The sequence below is a fragment of the Scylla paramamosain genome, chromosome 24 (assembly GCF_035594125.1).
Source record: "Scylla paramamosain isolate STU-SP2022 chromosome 24, ASM3559412v1, whole genome shotgun sequence".
NCBI classification, from domain to species: Eukaryota; Metazoa; Arthropoda; class Malacostraca; order Decapoda; family Portunidae; genus Scylla; species Scylla paramamosain.
The window spans coordinates 15,268,328-15,285,827 of NC_087174.1; the positions used below are offsets into that span (position 1 = coordinate 15,268,328).

The window sequence follows — 17,500 nt, forward strand, 5'->3', positions numbered from 1 at the left end:
TACATAATTAACTACTTAATTCCCAGATAAAAAGAAAACTTTAAAGAATTCATAAAAATATGTAATTGAAAAATATTTATTTAACCTTAATTTTCTAATTTCTAGAGGGAATTCTGTGAATGATAAAGTTGTAAAAAAATCACACAACTGATTAAAAATCCAATTAAGAAAAAATTGACTTTGTTATACATATACAATTTTTTTTTCCATTTCTGATAAGTTTCTTCCTCACCTGACTAACTGTGACACCTGCTGCAGCTGCTGCTGGTCCACAAGATCTGTCTTGTTCAGGATCAATAGGTCTGCCAGAGCCACCTGCCTAAAAAATGACAAGTGGATTACCTATCTCAAGCAATAAGTGAAAGGAGTCGTGACAATACATGGTGTGCATTTATGTACATTTTGAGGAATGTACACAGTTGTTTATCCATGTATTGTATCATCACTGCATATCAAAGTAGATGGGGAAGTGTTGCACTGTTGCATAATATAAAGATATGCAACAGGCTCGATCCTACTTTTATTGGTCTTTTGCTGTTCCATCAAAGATACACAACTCACACACCCTTGTATGGATTAGGAGCGTGGATGTTCAGATGCACTTTGTCCTTCTGTGGGTAGCTGAGTTTACAGCAGAATATTTAAAATCAGATGGATGAATGTAAGTAAAGATTTTTTACATGTTCCTCACATAATGGTGTTTCAAGTCAGCCAACATATTTGATCCTACTGTACACCTCTCTATTTGCATAATAAATACAAATGTACACAGCTGTCAGTAACTGCATTGTTGCAGTCACAAAGAAACTGAATACTGACCTATGTGAAGTGGAGAACAGACTGTTGCACCATGTCTACACAACACTATAACATGCGGGTTCGCAACAAGTGTATGTTATAACATTATTGTATTGTATCATATCACTGAGTTATATGCAACAATGATGTTATGATGTGTGGATACATAACACGTACTATATATCCACAAGTACTATATACACATATACACTAACACTCAAAACATCTCAAATAAATAAGTGTAAAGTATAGGAAGTCTTCAGCCAGACACAGGATATCCAGTCATTCAGTCAATGGGAATCTAACAAACATTAATTGGAGAAGGGTTCCAGCACACTCACCTCACAGCCTCGTTAACCACTCCTTCTGGTTTTTTTTCGGTGATATTCTGAAACGTTGAGAATTTATGAGTAAATTTTGTAAGAAAACTTGCTCTGCAAGTAAATGTGTACTTAAAATATTGTGATGATATAAGTACAAAAAATAAAATAAAAAAGAAATGATGTCTTACTTTATGTGATTGTCATGTGTCTTATAGTAACAAGTTTTACAAAATTAATGCAGCACTAGTCAATCCATTAACCACTTTTCCTCATGATTTTTGGAGATTTTTTTTTTACTACTCTGGGGGGTTGGCACCTCGAGCGTTTTTTTTTTTTTTTTTAATCATTCTATGACCATTAGCTAAAGTAGCTTTTACACACACACACACACACACACACACACACACACACACACACACACACACACACTATATATATATATATATATATATATATATATATATATATATATATATATATATATATATATATATATATATATATATATATATATATATATATATATATGTATATATATATATTGGGCAGGGTGAAGCCACCACTGACGCCACAAGCAGGGTAGCTACTACACTTACCTTTTCGGCGTACTTGGCGTCCAGCACGGTGATGATACCTGCAATGAGGGAATAAATTAGTCCTTAGTGGCACACCATCCTTTGGAGATTTACACGAGAGGGAATAGATTCTCATTATGAGGTATAAAATACATGTACGCCAGGGGATAGGTGAAGGAAATTTTTCTGGCACAAGACAGGTCTTAATTATACAAGCATTTTTCAAGTAATATCGCATGAATTTATTACGCAAAACATCTTGGAACTATTATCTATATCATAATAAACTTCCTACCTTGATCCACTTACATATGAACTAGGATAAGTTCATGGGAAAACAATCTTGTTCATTTGTTGAAATTAACAATGCCTACCATCAGGGTGAAAGAATATCATCACACACACACACACACACACACACACATATATATATATATATATATATATATATATATATATATATATATATATATATATATATATATATATATATATATATATATATATATATATATATAATATTTTTTTCTTTTTATGTAAAATGTGAAATAATGAGGTCATGAATTCTACAGGCTCGGACTTATAAAGAAACCGAACAATAAAAGAATGAGCACTGCGGGCCACAATTCACTTTGGTCCAGTTTTATCCGTACTACTAAAGAGATGCGCCGCCTTCCCAAAGCACCACGTACACGTTCTCCATCCTAAACTATGAAACGTTACCGAAGTAATATTCACCCGTCATGCCTTACGAGTATGAATAACTTATGAAGATAGCGGTGACTCGAACCGAACGTGATGGAAGGAATTTCACGTTGTAAGTGTAAAGTTGGCTGCTCAAGGCCTTCTTCCACATCCTTCATCCCATCGGCCGTCCTTCAGAATCAATCAAAGCGGAAAACGTGGCATCTTAAACTTTGATGAAGTTTTATTGCCCTTGTTTTGACGCTAAAGCGAAGAACTCGTATCGAGAGCCTCTTCCGCTTGCACGAAGACATTCGTTTGCAACACGCGAATGAGCCTGCCTGCCAATGTGTAAGTCACGGCAACACTGCCCAAAACATGACATCCACTCGCCCTAAGAAGCAGCTAAACACTCCAGCCAATGTACTTACTACCAGGCCTTGGTGACAACATGAGGGCAGAAATTCCACTAAACTCATCTTCAACATTCCATACTTCCACCGCAAATGACACCCAGACAAATAAGATTTAATTATGCATCAGATGTGAGAACGTCGCTGGGAAGGAAAGGTAGGTTGGGCCACTTGGAGAAGAGCAATTTGTCGCCGCCAGACAATCACGCGGTGTCGTCTTTTACCGGCGTTAATTTCCCACCACCTCGCTCTCCTTTGCCAATATTGGCTGAAGCCGTCCAAAGAACCTGCCGCCCGCCCCTCTATCGTGACTGTCTCATCCCACTACGCTCACCCTTCAAGAGAATCGATAGCTCGCCAAATAACCCAATAAGCTCACTTAACAAGGCCCTCATATCAGTTCAACCACAAGTGCCTTCAGCCTGTGGTCCCTGCGCCGCGATTCCATACAACGGGGTTGCGTCGTATTTAATAAGAGGATCGTTTAATGCCTAGTTAATTCTCTAGCCTGAGGGCATAATTAAAAAGTGTCACATTTTCTCGCCACAATAACGCCCGAATTCATCCACAGACCATCCCTCTCCCCTCCCCCACCAACATACTCCTACGGCACCTACGACACCCCCTAGCAGCTCCTCCGCCCGCAAGAGACAAGGGAGGGAGGAGACAGCAGCTGTGGCTGGGTTCGATGCCTTTATTTTCTTCTCACTAGCCAAGTCATCAGGCGGGGAGTTTTCACTGTACCACGCGACATTCTCCTCAGATCCTGTAATTATCAATACATAATACCACCTGCGGCCTTACACTCACCAATAATACAACATCGATTTTCACTCAGTACGTTTCGCTGAAAACTGGCATCTCGCTCGTCAACACAGCGGATCTTGAGTGCGGCAAAATTCAAATCAAATTACGAGGAAGGGCGCGAAATTCAAATGAATGGCGGGATTTTCAAATTAAGAGGGTTGTTCCACCCCAATACACGGGCGGACAGATTATTGGAGACGCCTGGCACTAGATTGGGGTGAATTCTCCACCTTTTTCTTCCTTTTTCCTCACAGGGCGAAGGTTCAAAGGGTCCCCTCCGCTTCTTTCCGCGATATTTGAGGCGAGCTGGGACGCGAGGTCGTGAAAGATGTATAACACTTGGCACGGCGGACGGCACAGTCGGGCTAGATGGGACATTTCTTTCCCTAAACCTTTCTGAATTGACGATTTGGACGGGCGGCTGGAGACGAGTCCGACCCTAATCTGTTTTTCTGCTCGGCGACACTATTCTAATTGGGCGATAAATATGCTGGTGTGTGTGTGTGTGTGTGTGTGTGTGTGTGTGTGTGTGTGTGTGTGTGTGTGTGTGTGTGTGTGTGTGTGTGTGTGTGTGTGTGTGTGTGTGTGTGTGTGTGTGGAGGAGGAGGAGGAGGACGAGGAGGAGGAGGAGGAGGACGGGAAAAGAAGAAGAAAAGGAGGAGGAAAAGGAGGAAGACGAGGGGAAGGAGGGGGAAGCGGGATAAAAGAATGAATGAACGTTTCTTGGCTTTGCAGAAACCCTTGGTGATGCCACCGCTGACTGCGTGACGCATGCTGAACGAGGCTCCTACATATTCTGTTTTTTCACATTCATTTCTCTGTCGAAACTGAATGAAAGAAAACACACTAGATGACATTCAGCTATTACACTCTGCCTTGTCATGCAAGTCTTGTGCTTTCCACAGCAATGGTTCTTTTTCACTGTTGACTAAATGATCATAATGAATAAATAAAAGGCATAGATAAATAGAGTGGGGTATTCATCACTCATTTTGGTCTCACATCTGAGTTCAATATTTACCACGATGGTAAATATTGAACAACAATATTCAAATCGCACGTGCAGGCTGATGACGCACTTTCTCTTTCTATGGGCTTGGCTTTTATTCTTTTATTTATTTACTTATTTTCATCAAACAGTTCGAGTTGTATAGCATGTTAAACTATTTAACTTTTTTTTCTTTTTTTTTTCATAATTATTATTTTTTTTACATGAATGAGTTTCCCTAATAACTTCCCTTCCTGAAAAAAAAAAAAGTTGGTGCAGCAAGAGAAGTTTCTGGTTTACTGTACGTGTAGTATTTAAGTTAGTTATGAGTAGTAGTAGTAGTAGTAGTAGTAGTAGTAGTAGTAGTAGTAGTAGTAGTAGTAGTAGTAGTAGTAGTAGTAGTAGAGCAACAGCAGCAGCAGCAGCACTACTATTACTACTACTACTACTACTACTACTACTAGTAGTAGTAGTAGTAGTAGTAGTAGTAGTAGTAGTAGTAGTAGTAGTAGTAGCAGCAGCAGCAGCAGCAGCAGCAGCAGCAGCAGCAGCAGCAGCAGCAGCAGCAGCAGCAACAGCAGCAGCAGCAGCAGCAGCATTATTATCATTATTATTATTATTATTATTATTATTATTATTATTACTATTATAATCATCAATATCATCATTATGAGAACAATAATAATATGAACGAAAAACAAAAACAAGAATAGCAAAAAAAAAAAAAAAAAAAGCTCAGGTGCGTACAATCGTGCGCTAATACTGAAAATATAATCTATATATTCGTATACCAGCACGACATCCTCACAAAAAAGATTCAACAGAGACATTACATCAAACCGCCCCCCCCCCCACACACACATACGGAACAATTTGTCAAGTGGGAGAAAAGTGCAGAAAAGTTATTAGTTAGCGAGGTGGGCTAATTAAGGGTCTGTCACCTTGGAGACGGTGGGCGACGGGAGGACGGGGAACCTACGACATCCATTACCACCTATAACAAGACGATCGCTCACACGTGGCGCGCCTGTGTGTTACCTGTGACTCTCCTGATGGCGTCCATCGAACCTCAGGACCCTTAGTGTCAATGATCGGTCTTTTGTATCACCCAGCGATCTTTTGTGTCAATTATGTAGTTGACTTTGTATCATCCAGCGTTTCCTTACGTCATTCAATAATCCTTTGTGTCATCCAGCTGTTTCTTTCTCAACTCAGTAAACCTTTGGATCACCAAGCTGCCCTTAAGTGTCACATGGCAACATACTGCGTTCCTTTACGTCGTTCAGCAATCCTTTAATATCACCCAGTGCCACAAGCAATATACCTTTATCCCGTGGCATTTTGTTAAACCAAATTCCTTCTATCGTCCAGCAATCCTGTGCGTCTTCAAGAGGCACTTCATTACGCAGTCCTTTGTCACCCACCTGAGATACTTAGCGTTACCCAGCACCCCTCTGTGTCAACCAGCAGTTCTTGTGTCACCCAGCGGTCCTTTGTGTCACCCAGCGGTCCTTTGTGTCACGCAGCAATTCTTGTGTCACCCATCGACCCTTTGCGTCACCCAGCAGTTCTTGTCACCCATCGACCCTTTGCATCACCCAGCAGTTCTTGTGTCACCCACCGACCCTTTGTGTTACCCAGCAGTTCTTGTGTCACCCAGCGGTCCTTTGTGTCACCCAGCGGTTTTTTGGCGTCACCCATCCGTTCTTTGTGTCACCCATCGGTCCTTTGTGTGACCCAGCAGTTCTTGTGTCACACAGCGATCCTTTGTGTGACCCAGTAGTTCTTATGTCACTCAACAGTTCGTGTCACCCAGCGGTCCTTTGAGTCATCCAGCGACCCTTTGAGTCACTTAATCGGCCATGATATCTTTCAGCGATCCTCTCTGTCCCCTAGCTATCTTTTGTATCACCCAGTGACTTCTTTGTGTCACCCAGCGATTCATTCATACGACCGTTAATTATGTTATCTGGATCTTCGTGTCATCCAGCGGTCCTTTGCATCCTCCAGCAATCCGCTGCATCATTTAATAGTCCTTTGCGTCACCCAGCGATGAATTTTAACATCCGACGGTACCTTGTGTTACCCAGCGATCCTTTGTGTCACCCGGCAAGCCTTTATGGCACTCAGTGTGGCCATCTTTTGAGTCACCCAGTGGTCTTTTGTGCTTCCTAGTCTTTATTTTATGATATCCAGCGTTTCCTTGTATCATTCAACTATCCTTTGTGTTATTCAGCGGCCCTTTGTGTCATCCAGCAGTTTCTGTGTCACCCAGACGCTCTGTGTCACAGTTGTGTCATGCAGCAGTCCACTGAGCCAACCTGAGATCTATCTATCGATCATTTCTTATCAACCAGCAGCACTTTTTGTCATCAAGTTCGTTGCGTCTCCAGCAAATCTTATTGTGAATCAGTGAGCCTGTCACCCAGCGATCCTGTCACCCAGCGATCCTCTGTCACCCAGCGATCCTCTGTCATCCAGTGATCCTGTCACCAAGCGATCCTGTCACCCAGTAATCTTCTGTCACTCAGCGATCCTCTGTCACCCAGCGATCCTCTGTCACCCAACGATCCTCTGTCACCCAGAAATCTTCTGTCACTCAGCGATCCTCTGTCACCCAGTAATCCTCTGTCACCCAGCGATCCTCTGTCACCCAGCAATCCTCTGTCACCCAGTAATCCTCTGTCACCAAGCGATCCTCTGTCACCCAGTAATCCTGTCACCTAGCGATCCTCTGTCACCCAGCGATCCTCTGTCACCCAGTAATCCTCTGTCACCCAGCGATCCTGTCACCCAGCGATCCTGTCACCTAGTAATCCTCTGTCACCTAGTAATCCTGTCACCCAGTAATCCTCTGTCACCCAGTAATCCTCTGTCACCCAGCGATCCTCTGTCACCCAGCGATCCTCTGTCACCCAGCGATCCTGTCACCTTGTAATCCTCTGTCACCCAGTAATTCTCTGTCACCCAGTAATCCTCTGTCACCCAGTAATCCTCTGTCACCCAGCGATCCTCTGTCACCCAGCGATCCTCTGTCACCCAATAATCCTCTGTCACCCAGTAATCCTCTGTCACCCAGCGATCCTCTGTCACCCAGCGATCCTCTGTCACCCAGCGATCCTCTGTCACCCAGTAATCCTCTGTCACCCAGCGATCCTCTGTCACCCAGCGATCCTCTGTCACCCAGCGATCCTCTGTCACCCAGTAATCCTCTGTCACCCAGCGATCCTGTCACCCAGCGATCCTGTCACCTAGTAATCCTCTGTCACCTAGTAATCCTGTCACCCAGTAATCCTCTGTCACCCAGCGATCCTCTGTCACCCAGTAATCCTCTGTCACCCAGTAATCCTCTGTCACCCAGCGATCCTGTCACCCAGCGATCCTCTGTCACCCAGTAATCCTCTGTCACCCAGTAATCCTCTGTCACCCAGCGATCCTGTCACCCAGCGATCCTCTGTCATCCAGTAATCCTCTGTCACCCAGTAATCCTCTGTCACCCAGTAATCCTCTGTCACCCAGCGATCCTCTGTCACCCAGCGATCCTCTGTCACCCAGCAATCCTGTCATTTAGCGATCCTCTGTCACCCAGCGATCCTCTGTCACCCAGTAATCCTGTCACCCAGTAATCCTGTCATCCAGTAATCCTCTGTCACCCAGCGATCCTCTGTCACCCAGTAATCCTGTCACCCAGTAATCCTCTGTCACTCAGTAATCCTCTGTCACCCAGTAATCCTCTGTCACCCAGTAATCCTGTCACCCAGTAATCCTGTCACCCAGTAATCCTCTGTCACTCAGCGATCCTCTGTCACCCAGTAATCCTGTCACCTAGTAATCCTCTGTCACCCAGCGATCCTCTGTCAGCCAGTAATCCTCTGTCACCCAGCGATCCTCTATCACCTAGCGATCCTGTCATTCAGCGATCCTGTCACCTAGCGATCCTGTCACCCAGTAATCCTCTGTCACCCAGCGATCCTCTGTCACCGCCGGTCTTTTGAGTCACCCAACAATCCTTTGTGTTACCCAGGGATTCTTTGTCTCGTCAGATGATTCTTTGTATCACCCATCAGTTATTTATCTCATTCAGCAGTTTTTTTACATCACCTAGCAAAAAATTTGCCACCCAGTGGCTGTCATCCAGTAATCCTTTGTGTCATCTGGCGATCCTCTGAGTCATCAAGCATCCGTTAGTGTTATCCAGCAGCCTTTTGTGTCATCCAGAGATCCTTTATATCACCCAGCGATCTCTTGTATCGCCCAGTGCACCTTTGTGTTACCCAATGGTTCACTGTCTCACCTTGCAACTCTTGGTCTCATTCGGTGGCCTTTTGTGTCATCCAGTTAATCTTTATTACTCAGCGATTATTTGTGTGCCCCCAGCGGCCGTATGTGCCATCCACCATTCATCTGTGTCAAATAACGATCTTTTACGTTGCCCAGCGACTCTCTGAATCAAGCCAGAAACCCTGTGCCAGAATCATCTTACGTAGCTCGCGTTTCCCATTTGTTAGTGCTTGACTTGCATCAGGCAGAATGTTTCCACGTTCAGGGAAAATTTCTTATCTTAAGGAAACTTGGATTCTAAATAAAGAAAGAAAAAAGAATAAGGGAATGCAAAAATCTCGAGAACTAGAGAAACCCAACTTTGTGTAGAAAATTTGAGTGAACATCGACAAAGATCAGTCACATTAGATTAGAATAAAGAAATAGTTGAAAAAATCCATTATCCTTGTCTAACAATCTAATCAATCAGGAAACCCACCGTTTTAATCTCACACTGCATTCACATAAATAACAATGACATGTATCGGTACCGTAGTCACTATTCACTAAGGTCTCACGCGACAATAATCTACTATAGTTGCGCGTAACATGCTTTTTTTTTTTTTTTTTTTTTAGTCTGGCAGTGTCATTCGACGGTCGGAAGGCAATGGTAAATTTTTGGTACGTGGTGGTTGAAAGGTTGCGAGAAGAGAAAATGAACGCTAAAAAGACTGAGTGGAAATTCACGAGTATAAAGATAATAGGAGCGAACTTCTTGTAAGTATGGTTTCCTTTAGGCTATGACTTCTGTGCACCCTAGCCTCTAGAATAGGTATACCAATGAATGTGAAGAAAGCTATGTGATGTGGTAAGAGTACAGTGAAGGTGAGGTAATCTGTAAACTGTGTGGAATGTGAGAATATACTGAACGGACAGGGTTAAACCATGAAGACAAATCTTACGGTTAATATGTTACACGGCAGTAGATAAAGACAAGTTCAAGATAAGTATGGAAAGTTGTATGTAATTCATGAGTTTCATGAATTAATAATTTCATTGCAAATCAATACTTCATGCACGAAATAAAAAAAAAAGTATGTATTGTGTGGAATGAAATAAATTTTAAGTTTGTCAGTGTGTGCTGCAACACAGCTTACCTCAGTGAGCCCAGTAGTGTTAAATGGTTGTGTCCTTACTAGCTGATTTTTACACCTCCTACGGTGCAAAGACAATTCTAAAAGACAATGAAATAGTACAAAGATCCTAATTTTCGTTGCAATCTCCAGGAGGAGTTCTGAGGCTTTCAAATGTTAAAGTATGTTATTTAGTGCATTTGTTATCTGTAATGGAATGCCATTCTAAATATGGATCCCTGTCTGAATCTTGTGACATTCGATCATGCCACCATGCAGACGTCCATTAAAAACGTGGCCATTTCAAGGCACAGACTCAGCACAACAAGGTAAGGCTGAATCAGGGGTGAAAAAAAAAATAAAATAAAAATAAAATAAATAAATAAAATTGATAAATAAATAAATAAATTAATAAATAAATAAATAAATAAATAAATTAATTAATTAATAAATAAATAAAATAAAATAAAAAAAATAAAAAATCCAACCATTTTATTTGTTTTATTGTTTTTTGTTTTGTTTTCTTTATTTATCATATTTATATATAAATCAGTTCAAATAAGCAATTAAAAAGTAATCTAGAGTGAAACAAAAGGTTTGAAATGTTTTTTCATGTAGGAGAGGCACCAGCCAAGTACAACAAAAATTTAATAAAAAAAAAAGGTTCATTACAGGATTTGTGTTGAAACCTCCCTCCTAAAAGAGTTCAAGTCATAGAAAGAAGGAAATACAGAAGCAGGAAGTGAGTTCCAGATTTTACCAGAGAAGGGAATGAATGACTGAGAATACTGGTCAACTCTTGCAATAGAGAAGTGGACAGAATAGGGGTGAGAGAAAGAAGAAAGTCTTGTGCAGCGAGGCTGTGGGAGGAGGGGAGGCATATAGTTAACATCAGAAGAGCAGTTGGGATGAAAATAACAGTAGAAGATAGCAAGAGATCCAACAATGTGGTGATGAGAGAGAGGCTGAAGACAGTCAATTAGAGGAGAAGAGTTTATAAGACAAAAAGCTTTTGATTCCATCCTTTCTAAAAGAGTGGAACCCTCCCATACACGTGAAGCATACTCCATACATGGATGGATAAGGCCCCTGTACAGAGTTACCAGCTGAGGGGCGTAGGGGGTGAGAAAAACTGGCAGAGACGACTCAGAATGCCTAACTTCATAGAAGCTGTTTTAGCTAGACATGAGATGTGGAGTTTCCAGTTTTGATTATAAGTAAAGGGCAGACAGAGGATGTTCAGTGTAGAAGAGAGGGACAGTTAAGTGTCATTGAAGAAGAGGGGATAGTTGTCTGGAAGGTTGTGTTGAGTTAATAGGTGGAGGAACTGAGTTTTTGAGGCATTGAACAATACTAAGTTTGCTCTGCCCCAGTCAGAAATTTTACAGAGCAGGAGTCAGGCATTCTGTGGCTTCCCTGTGAGAACTGTTTACTTCCTGAAGGGTTGGATGTCTACAAAAAGACGTGGAAAAGTGCAGGGTCATATCATCAGTGTAGGAGTGGATAGGACGAGAAGTTTGGTTTAGATCATGAATGAGTAATAGGAAGAGAGTGGGCTACAGAGCAGAGCCCTGAGGAACACCATTGTTTATAGATTTAGAAGAACAGTGACCATCTACCACAGCAGCAACTGAACGGTCAGAAATGAAACTTGAGATGAAGTTACAGAGAGAAAGATAGAAGCCATAGGAGTGTGATTTTGAAATCAAAGCTTTGTGCTAGACTCTATTAAAAGCTTTTGATATGCCTAAGCCAAAAGCAAAAGTTTCACGAAAATCCCTAAAAGAGGATGACTAAGACTCAGTAAGAAAAACCAGAAGATCACGAATAGAGCAACCTCAATGGAACCCATACTGGGGATCAGATAGGAGGTTGTGAAGTGATAGATGTTTAAGAGTTTTCCTGTTGAGGATAGATTAAAAAAGTTTAGATAAGCAGGAAATTAAAATAGGACAATAGTTTGAGGGATTAAAATGGTCTTCTCTTTTAGGAACAGGTTGAATTTTGGCAAACTTCCAACAATAAGGAAAGGTAGATGTTAATAGATTGAGTTGGAAGGGTTTTGAGTAGGCAAGGTGCAAGCACAGAAGCACAGTTTCGGAGAACAATGGCAGGGACTCTGTCAGATTCGTTAGCTTTCTGAGAGTTAAGGATACCGAGGGCATGGATAACATCATTGCGAAGGATTTTAATAGGTAACATGAAGTAGTCAGAGGATGAAGGAGAGGGAGGAACAAGCCCTGAATCTTCCAAGGTAGATTTTTAAGCAAAGGTTTGAATGAAAAGTTAGACTTTAGAAATAGATGAGATGGCAGTGGTGCCATCAGGTTGAAATAAAGAAAGGAAAGATGAAGAAGCAGAGTTATTGGATATGTTTTTGGCTAGGTGTCAGAGCTTACAAGGGGAGTTTGGTCTTGAAAGATTTTGACACTTTTAATGAAGAACACACACTTGTTTAGGTCATTCTGATATAGGTTGGTCCGGTTGGACAAAGCCTGTGTTAACTTGTGCTTTACAGGAAATGAATTTATTTATTTATTTTTTTTTTATGTAGAAAGGACACTGGCCAAGGGTCAGGCTGGACTACTTTTACATTTTTTATGTATATGTGCATATATAGACCTTAATTATGAATATGATATAGAAGTAAATTTTGTTGAAAAAAAAAAATTGGGGGGGGATGGGGAGGGTTTTTTTTTTAATGCCAACCCTGGGCTGAATGGTGATAGATGGGCACTAGTTAGAAACGATCTCAGATCATATCCATGTACCTTAACTTAATTAAGTATAAAAGAGCAAGCTTATTTCATAACCAAAGATCATAGCTATACAGTAAATGAGAAAAACAAAAATACGGTCAAGGAAATGTCTACGAAATTTTTTAGAAAATCTATGGAAATCCGGCGATAATACCGGGGTTAAGGATCGCCTACTAAACACAGCTCTTTTCATACTCATTATTTCAAATGTGTTACCTTTGCAAAATGTTACAGTAAAATGCTCATTTGTCTGTTCAAGAGATGGAAAGCATGCTAAGAGTTATCTGACTTTTCTTCTACTTGGAGAGAGATAAGAAAAAAAAAAAAAAAGTACTCACCATCAAGATAGACTTCACTCTCGAGTTGTTTGTCCACCCAGAAGAGCGACGCAATGGGACCTATCAAAAGACAGCAACTTAAAATCCTTTTCATTATCACACTTAACACCAACAAACCATCAGCTTCAGCAACACAGAAGTAAAGGGTAAAGGATTTTACGCGTAGGCTGGCAGCGTCCTCTGTAATACATGTGAAAGACAAGTAAAAGGCGAGAAAGGGAAGAATGAAGAATGCGGGATCTGGAAAATAAGATATACGGAGTGGAACACAATAAGAGGGATATATGTGGATGAGGGTTAAAGTAAGGGTGAGATGTAGTGAAAAGAGCTCAAATGTAAAGGAGAAGGAATAGTTTGACAAGAACAGGAAAAAAAATGAGAATAAAGAAGTGGAAATAAAACTGAAACACGAAAGAAAAAAAATGAAAAGAGAGGTAAATGAATTAACTAAGTGAATGAGTGAGAGCGAGAAGAGGTTAACATATTTATGTAACAATACGTATTTTTAACAAGTATTCATTTAACTTGTTAGCCTCTCACACCTTAGCAACTGTTACTTGTAACCTTAGTATGGCCAGTATGGTCACGTATTTTGAAATCACTCCATAATCGTAAACGCTCTCTCTCTCTCTCTCTCTCTCTCTCTCTCTCTCTCTCTCTCTCTCTCTCTCTCTCTCTCTCTCTCTCTCTCTCTCTCTCTCCGTACATTACCTGGGTCTGCTAGTCCCGTAGTTTCCAAGAGAATGTAGTCAAACTTGCCTCTTTTCTTCATGAGGTTTTCTATGGCCTTGACACCGTTATCCCTGTCACAGAAGGTGAAATACAAAAAGATCAGAATAAATATATTCAAAGAAAACAAATTAAAATAAACATAATAAAACACATTCAAGGAAATATATACATATAAACAAACAAGATATTTTAATTTTCATCGATGAATATATATATATATATATATATATATATATATATATATATATATATATATATATATATATATATATATATATATATATATATATATATATATATATATATATATATATATATATATATATGCTCGTCTGACCAGTTCTGTCGACCAAGAAATATTCATAAAAAAAGTCATTTTTAACGCTGTTATGTATACACATTAGAAAAAAAAAAAATACATGGACGCCTCGTTCATGCTTCTCGATAATCGTCTCATCTGTAATCATCTCCTTAGCATTATCCTTTAAAAAAATAATGAGGGCAATAATTGAACAATGTGAAGTCACAACACTGAAAACAATCAGAAAATGATATACGAGTGCGGAGACGCTGACACTGCTAGAGACACACGGATGGGGACGGGGAACAGAACCTTAGGTCCTGTGAGGGAGTGAAAGAGACCATTGAACACCCGATAGTGTGGGAACAGTAACAGCCATCATTGGGGAGGAAGAATGGCAGAGGAGGTTAGAATTCAACCTCTTTGGTTAGAAGGAGGACGGAGGGATAAGCTCAGTACTAGAACTAGGCTGTATGTAGATAAAGCTGCGTCAAACAAAATCATAAAATGTATTAAAGGATTTTTAATACAGGGTAAAAAAAAAAAAAAAAAAAGACTGCGGAAGCAGTGTAATAGTGAAAAAGAAGCAGGGCAAGAAACAGCAGAAGCAAGGAATGGACAACCTAATAAGCTTTACAGAGCAAAACAGGCCGCAAGAAGAGGAAGGGCTGCAACAGAGGGCGAAGCACACGGCTCATGGAAGAGAACAATCGGGTCTTTTTTGCTCGCTTTCCAAGTTGTGCTCATACGCCAAAGCAAGTTTTGCTCGATATTTATACTCGTACATAGACTACACTCGTCCTAAACTAAGGTACTGCAGTAAGGAATAAGTGTATGTGTATACTATATAATATATATATATATATTAGGGTGGCCCTTATTTTCGAAAGTTTGAAAATCCAGTCTCCAAACCCGGATTCTTGTTCCACTCTATGAGAAAACCACGCGAGTAATTTTTTTTTTAAATCGAATAATATTTACCCGGTGCTCAACGACCTTGAAGTTTTACTATATAAGATCATTTTCACGTTCAACGATACAGGGGCTTTGTCGGTGACAAATGCCGCGGCTCTATTCTCAGATGCTCTCGTTGGTGGACTATGGACCAAGGACTGTGTGTGGCAACTCTCGTCTAGTGCTCCTTTTCCTCTGTCTAGGATTTGTCTAGTGCTTGGCAGTACTTTTTCAACGTGTTTGCATGTTTCTGGAGTGCGTTACTAACTGTTGTCAATCCTTTCTCATTTTCAGGCTAAGATGGCTTCTAAGCGACGTTATCTGTGTGCCCCCATAAACGAGATATCTGGAGCCCAACTTCCATCCTCTGGAGAAGTTCTGGGCCTCCTGACCTACAAGTTGGACGTAGAGAAGATGACGGTGGTGGACGCGTCCCGGAAGGTCTCGAAAATTGTTGAGGCGCTGTGGGCTAAGGCTAGAATTCCCATGCAGCGGATTGACACCGTCGTCAAGAACATCCAGACCTTGTACAAGGAGTACACCCTTGTACGCAAGAACAAGGCACGGACAACAGGAACACAAGTGAAGAGGGAGGAGGAGTTCAAGGAGCGCCTGGCGAATCTCTTCGACGTCGCGAAGGCCGGCGCTTTAGAGACAATGACAAACGAGGAGGACAAAGCTTTTCTTCTCGCTCAACGTGAACCAGGACGCCGGGGACGCATGGGAGGGGTGGACACAGCACTAGCTGCCCAAGAACAGCGATCGTCACAGCGGCAAGCGACACAGGAGGTGAGGAAGCGACGCGCGGAGGAGGAGGCGTCGACGTCCGCGGCAAGAGTCCAGTTGGAGGATTCGTCCTCAACCTCCTCTAGCACCAGCGCCGAAGGAAGCCCCACACTTGGTATCTCCCCAGTCCCACCCAAACGGCCTCGAGCGAACCTCAACATCGTCACCCCGGACGTGGCGGCCTCTTTGGATCGCGTCAAGGTGAGCGACCGTGGCGCAGTGTTCGTCCTCACCGAGACAGCGCGTGCCCTGGGGCACGACACAGTTGAGTACAACATCAACAGGACATCGATCCAAAGCCAGCGCCGTCGTCACCGCGAGCAACTGGCCTCCGCCCTCAAGGAGAAGCTGCGAGTAGAAGGCCCCTTGGTAGTCCACTGGGACGGGAAGCTGATGCCGGATCTCACCAGCAACGCCCACGTCGACCGCCTGCCCATCCTCGTGTCTGGGGGAGGGGAGGTTCAGCTGCTGCAGGTGGCGAAGCTTCCCAGTGGAAGAGGGGCGAATGAAGCGAAGGCCGTCGTGGAGGCGTTGGAGAAGTGGAGCGTCGCTGACCGGGTCGTGGGGATGTCCTTTGACACCACCGCCGCCAACACGGGTCGCCACACCGGGGCGTGTACCCTGATTGAGCGGCAGCTGAAGAGCGACCTCCTCTACCTCGCCTGCCGGCATCACATTCTCGAGCTCGTGATCGAGGCGGTCTTCACGTCGGTGATGGGGCCAACTACAGGGCCTGCTGTCCTGCTGTTCAAGCGTTTCCAGGAGAGGTGGCCCTTCATCAACCAAGGCGAGTTCCAGCCGATCGAGGATGGAGCAGGAGAGGTCGACATCGAGTGGTTCCTTCAGGCCCTGAAAGAGCGGACAGACCTTCGGGACGACTACCGGGAACTTCTGGAACTAACCGTCATCTTTCTCGGCGGCGTACCTCCCCGCGGAATCCGCTTCCGTGCCCCTGGCCCCATGCACCACGCTCGGTGGATGAGCAAGGTGCTGTACTCGCTCAAGGTGTGGCTGTTCAGGGAACAGGTCAAACTGACGCCGAAGGAGGAGCGCGGACTGTTGAGGGTGGCCATGTTCTCCGCCCGCCTCTACAGCAAAGCCTGGACGCAAGCCCCACTTGCTGTCGCGGCTCCGCTCAACGATCTTCAGCTGCTTCAGGCACTGGACGGGTACGAGGACGCGGAGGTCTCCAAGGCCGCGACAAACAAGCTCCTCGGCCACCTCTGGTACCTCTCGGAAGAGCTGGTAGCCCTGGCGTTCTTCGACGACCGGGTTTCATCAGAAACAAAGAAGAAGATGGTAGCGGCGATTGAGGAGAAGGACGGCAACGACACAGCCCAGAAGCGAGTGACCATTCCCGCTTCAGCGATCAGCGGCTGCAGCCTTGAGGACTTCGTGACCTCCAATACGTCCTCGTTCTTCTCCAAGATGTCCATCGACAAGGGATTCCTGGCGTTGGAACCGGCAGACTGGAAGAAGGATGAGGCGTACGGCAAGGCGTGCAAAGCGCTGGGGAACCTGTCGGTCACCAATGACCACGCGGAACGAGGCGTCGCCCTGATTCAGGAATATAACTGGCTCCTGACGAAGGACGAAGAACAACTGCAGTTCCTCGTCCAGGTCGTCGCGGACCATCGGCGCCAGTTCCC

General features: G+C 43.1%; 1 protein-coding gene across 3 annotated transcripts in view; it reads right to left on the bottom strand.

Annotated features, from left to right (window-relative positions):
* Window positions 1–17,500, bottom strand: part of LOC135112815 (zinc-regulated GTPase metalloprotein activator 1-like) — a 103,739-nt gene that overhangs the window by 7,428 nt on the left and 78,811 nt on the right. For all 3 annotated transcript variants that reach the window (XM_064027647.1, XM_064027646.1, XM_064027645.1), the window contains 5 exons: window positions 13,790–13,881; window positions 13,079–13,138; window positions 1,718–1,755; window positions 1,140–1,186; window positions 233–319 (listed from right to left, as the gene is read on the bottom strand). In XM_064027647.1, the coding sequence (XP_063883717.1) occupies window positions 233–319; window positions 1,140–1,186; window positions 1,718–1,755; window positions 13,079–13,138; window positions 13,790–13,881 (324 nt within the window). The remainder of the gene's footprint in view (window positions 1–232; window positions 320–1,139; window positions 1,187–1,717; window positions 1,756–13,078; window positions 13,139–13,789; window positions 13,882–17,500) is intronic.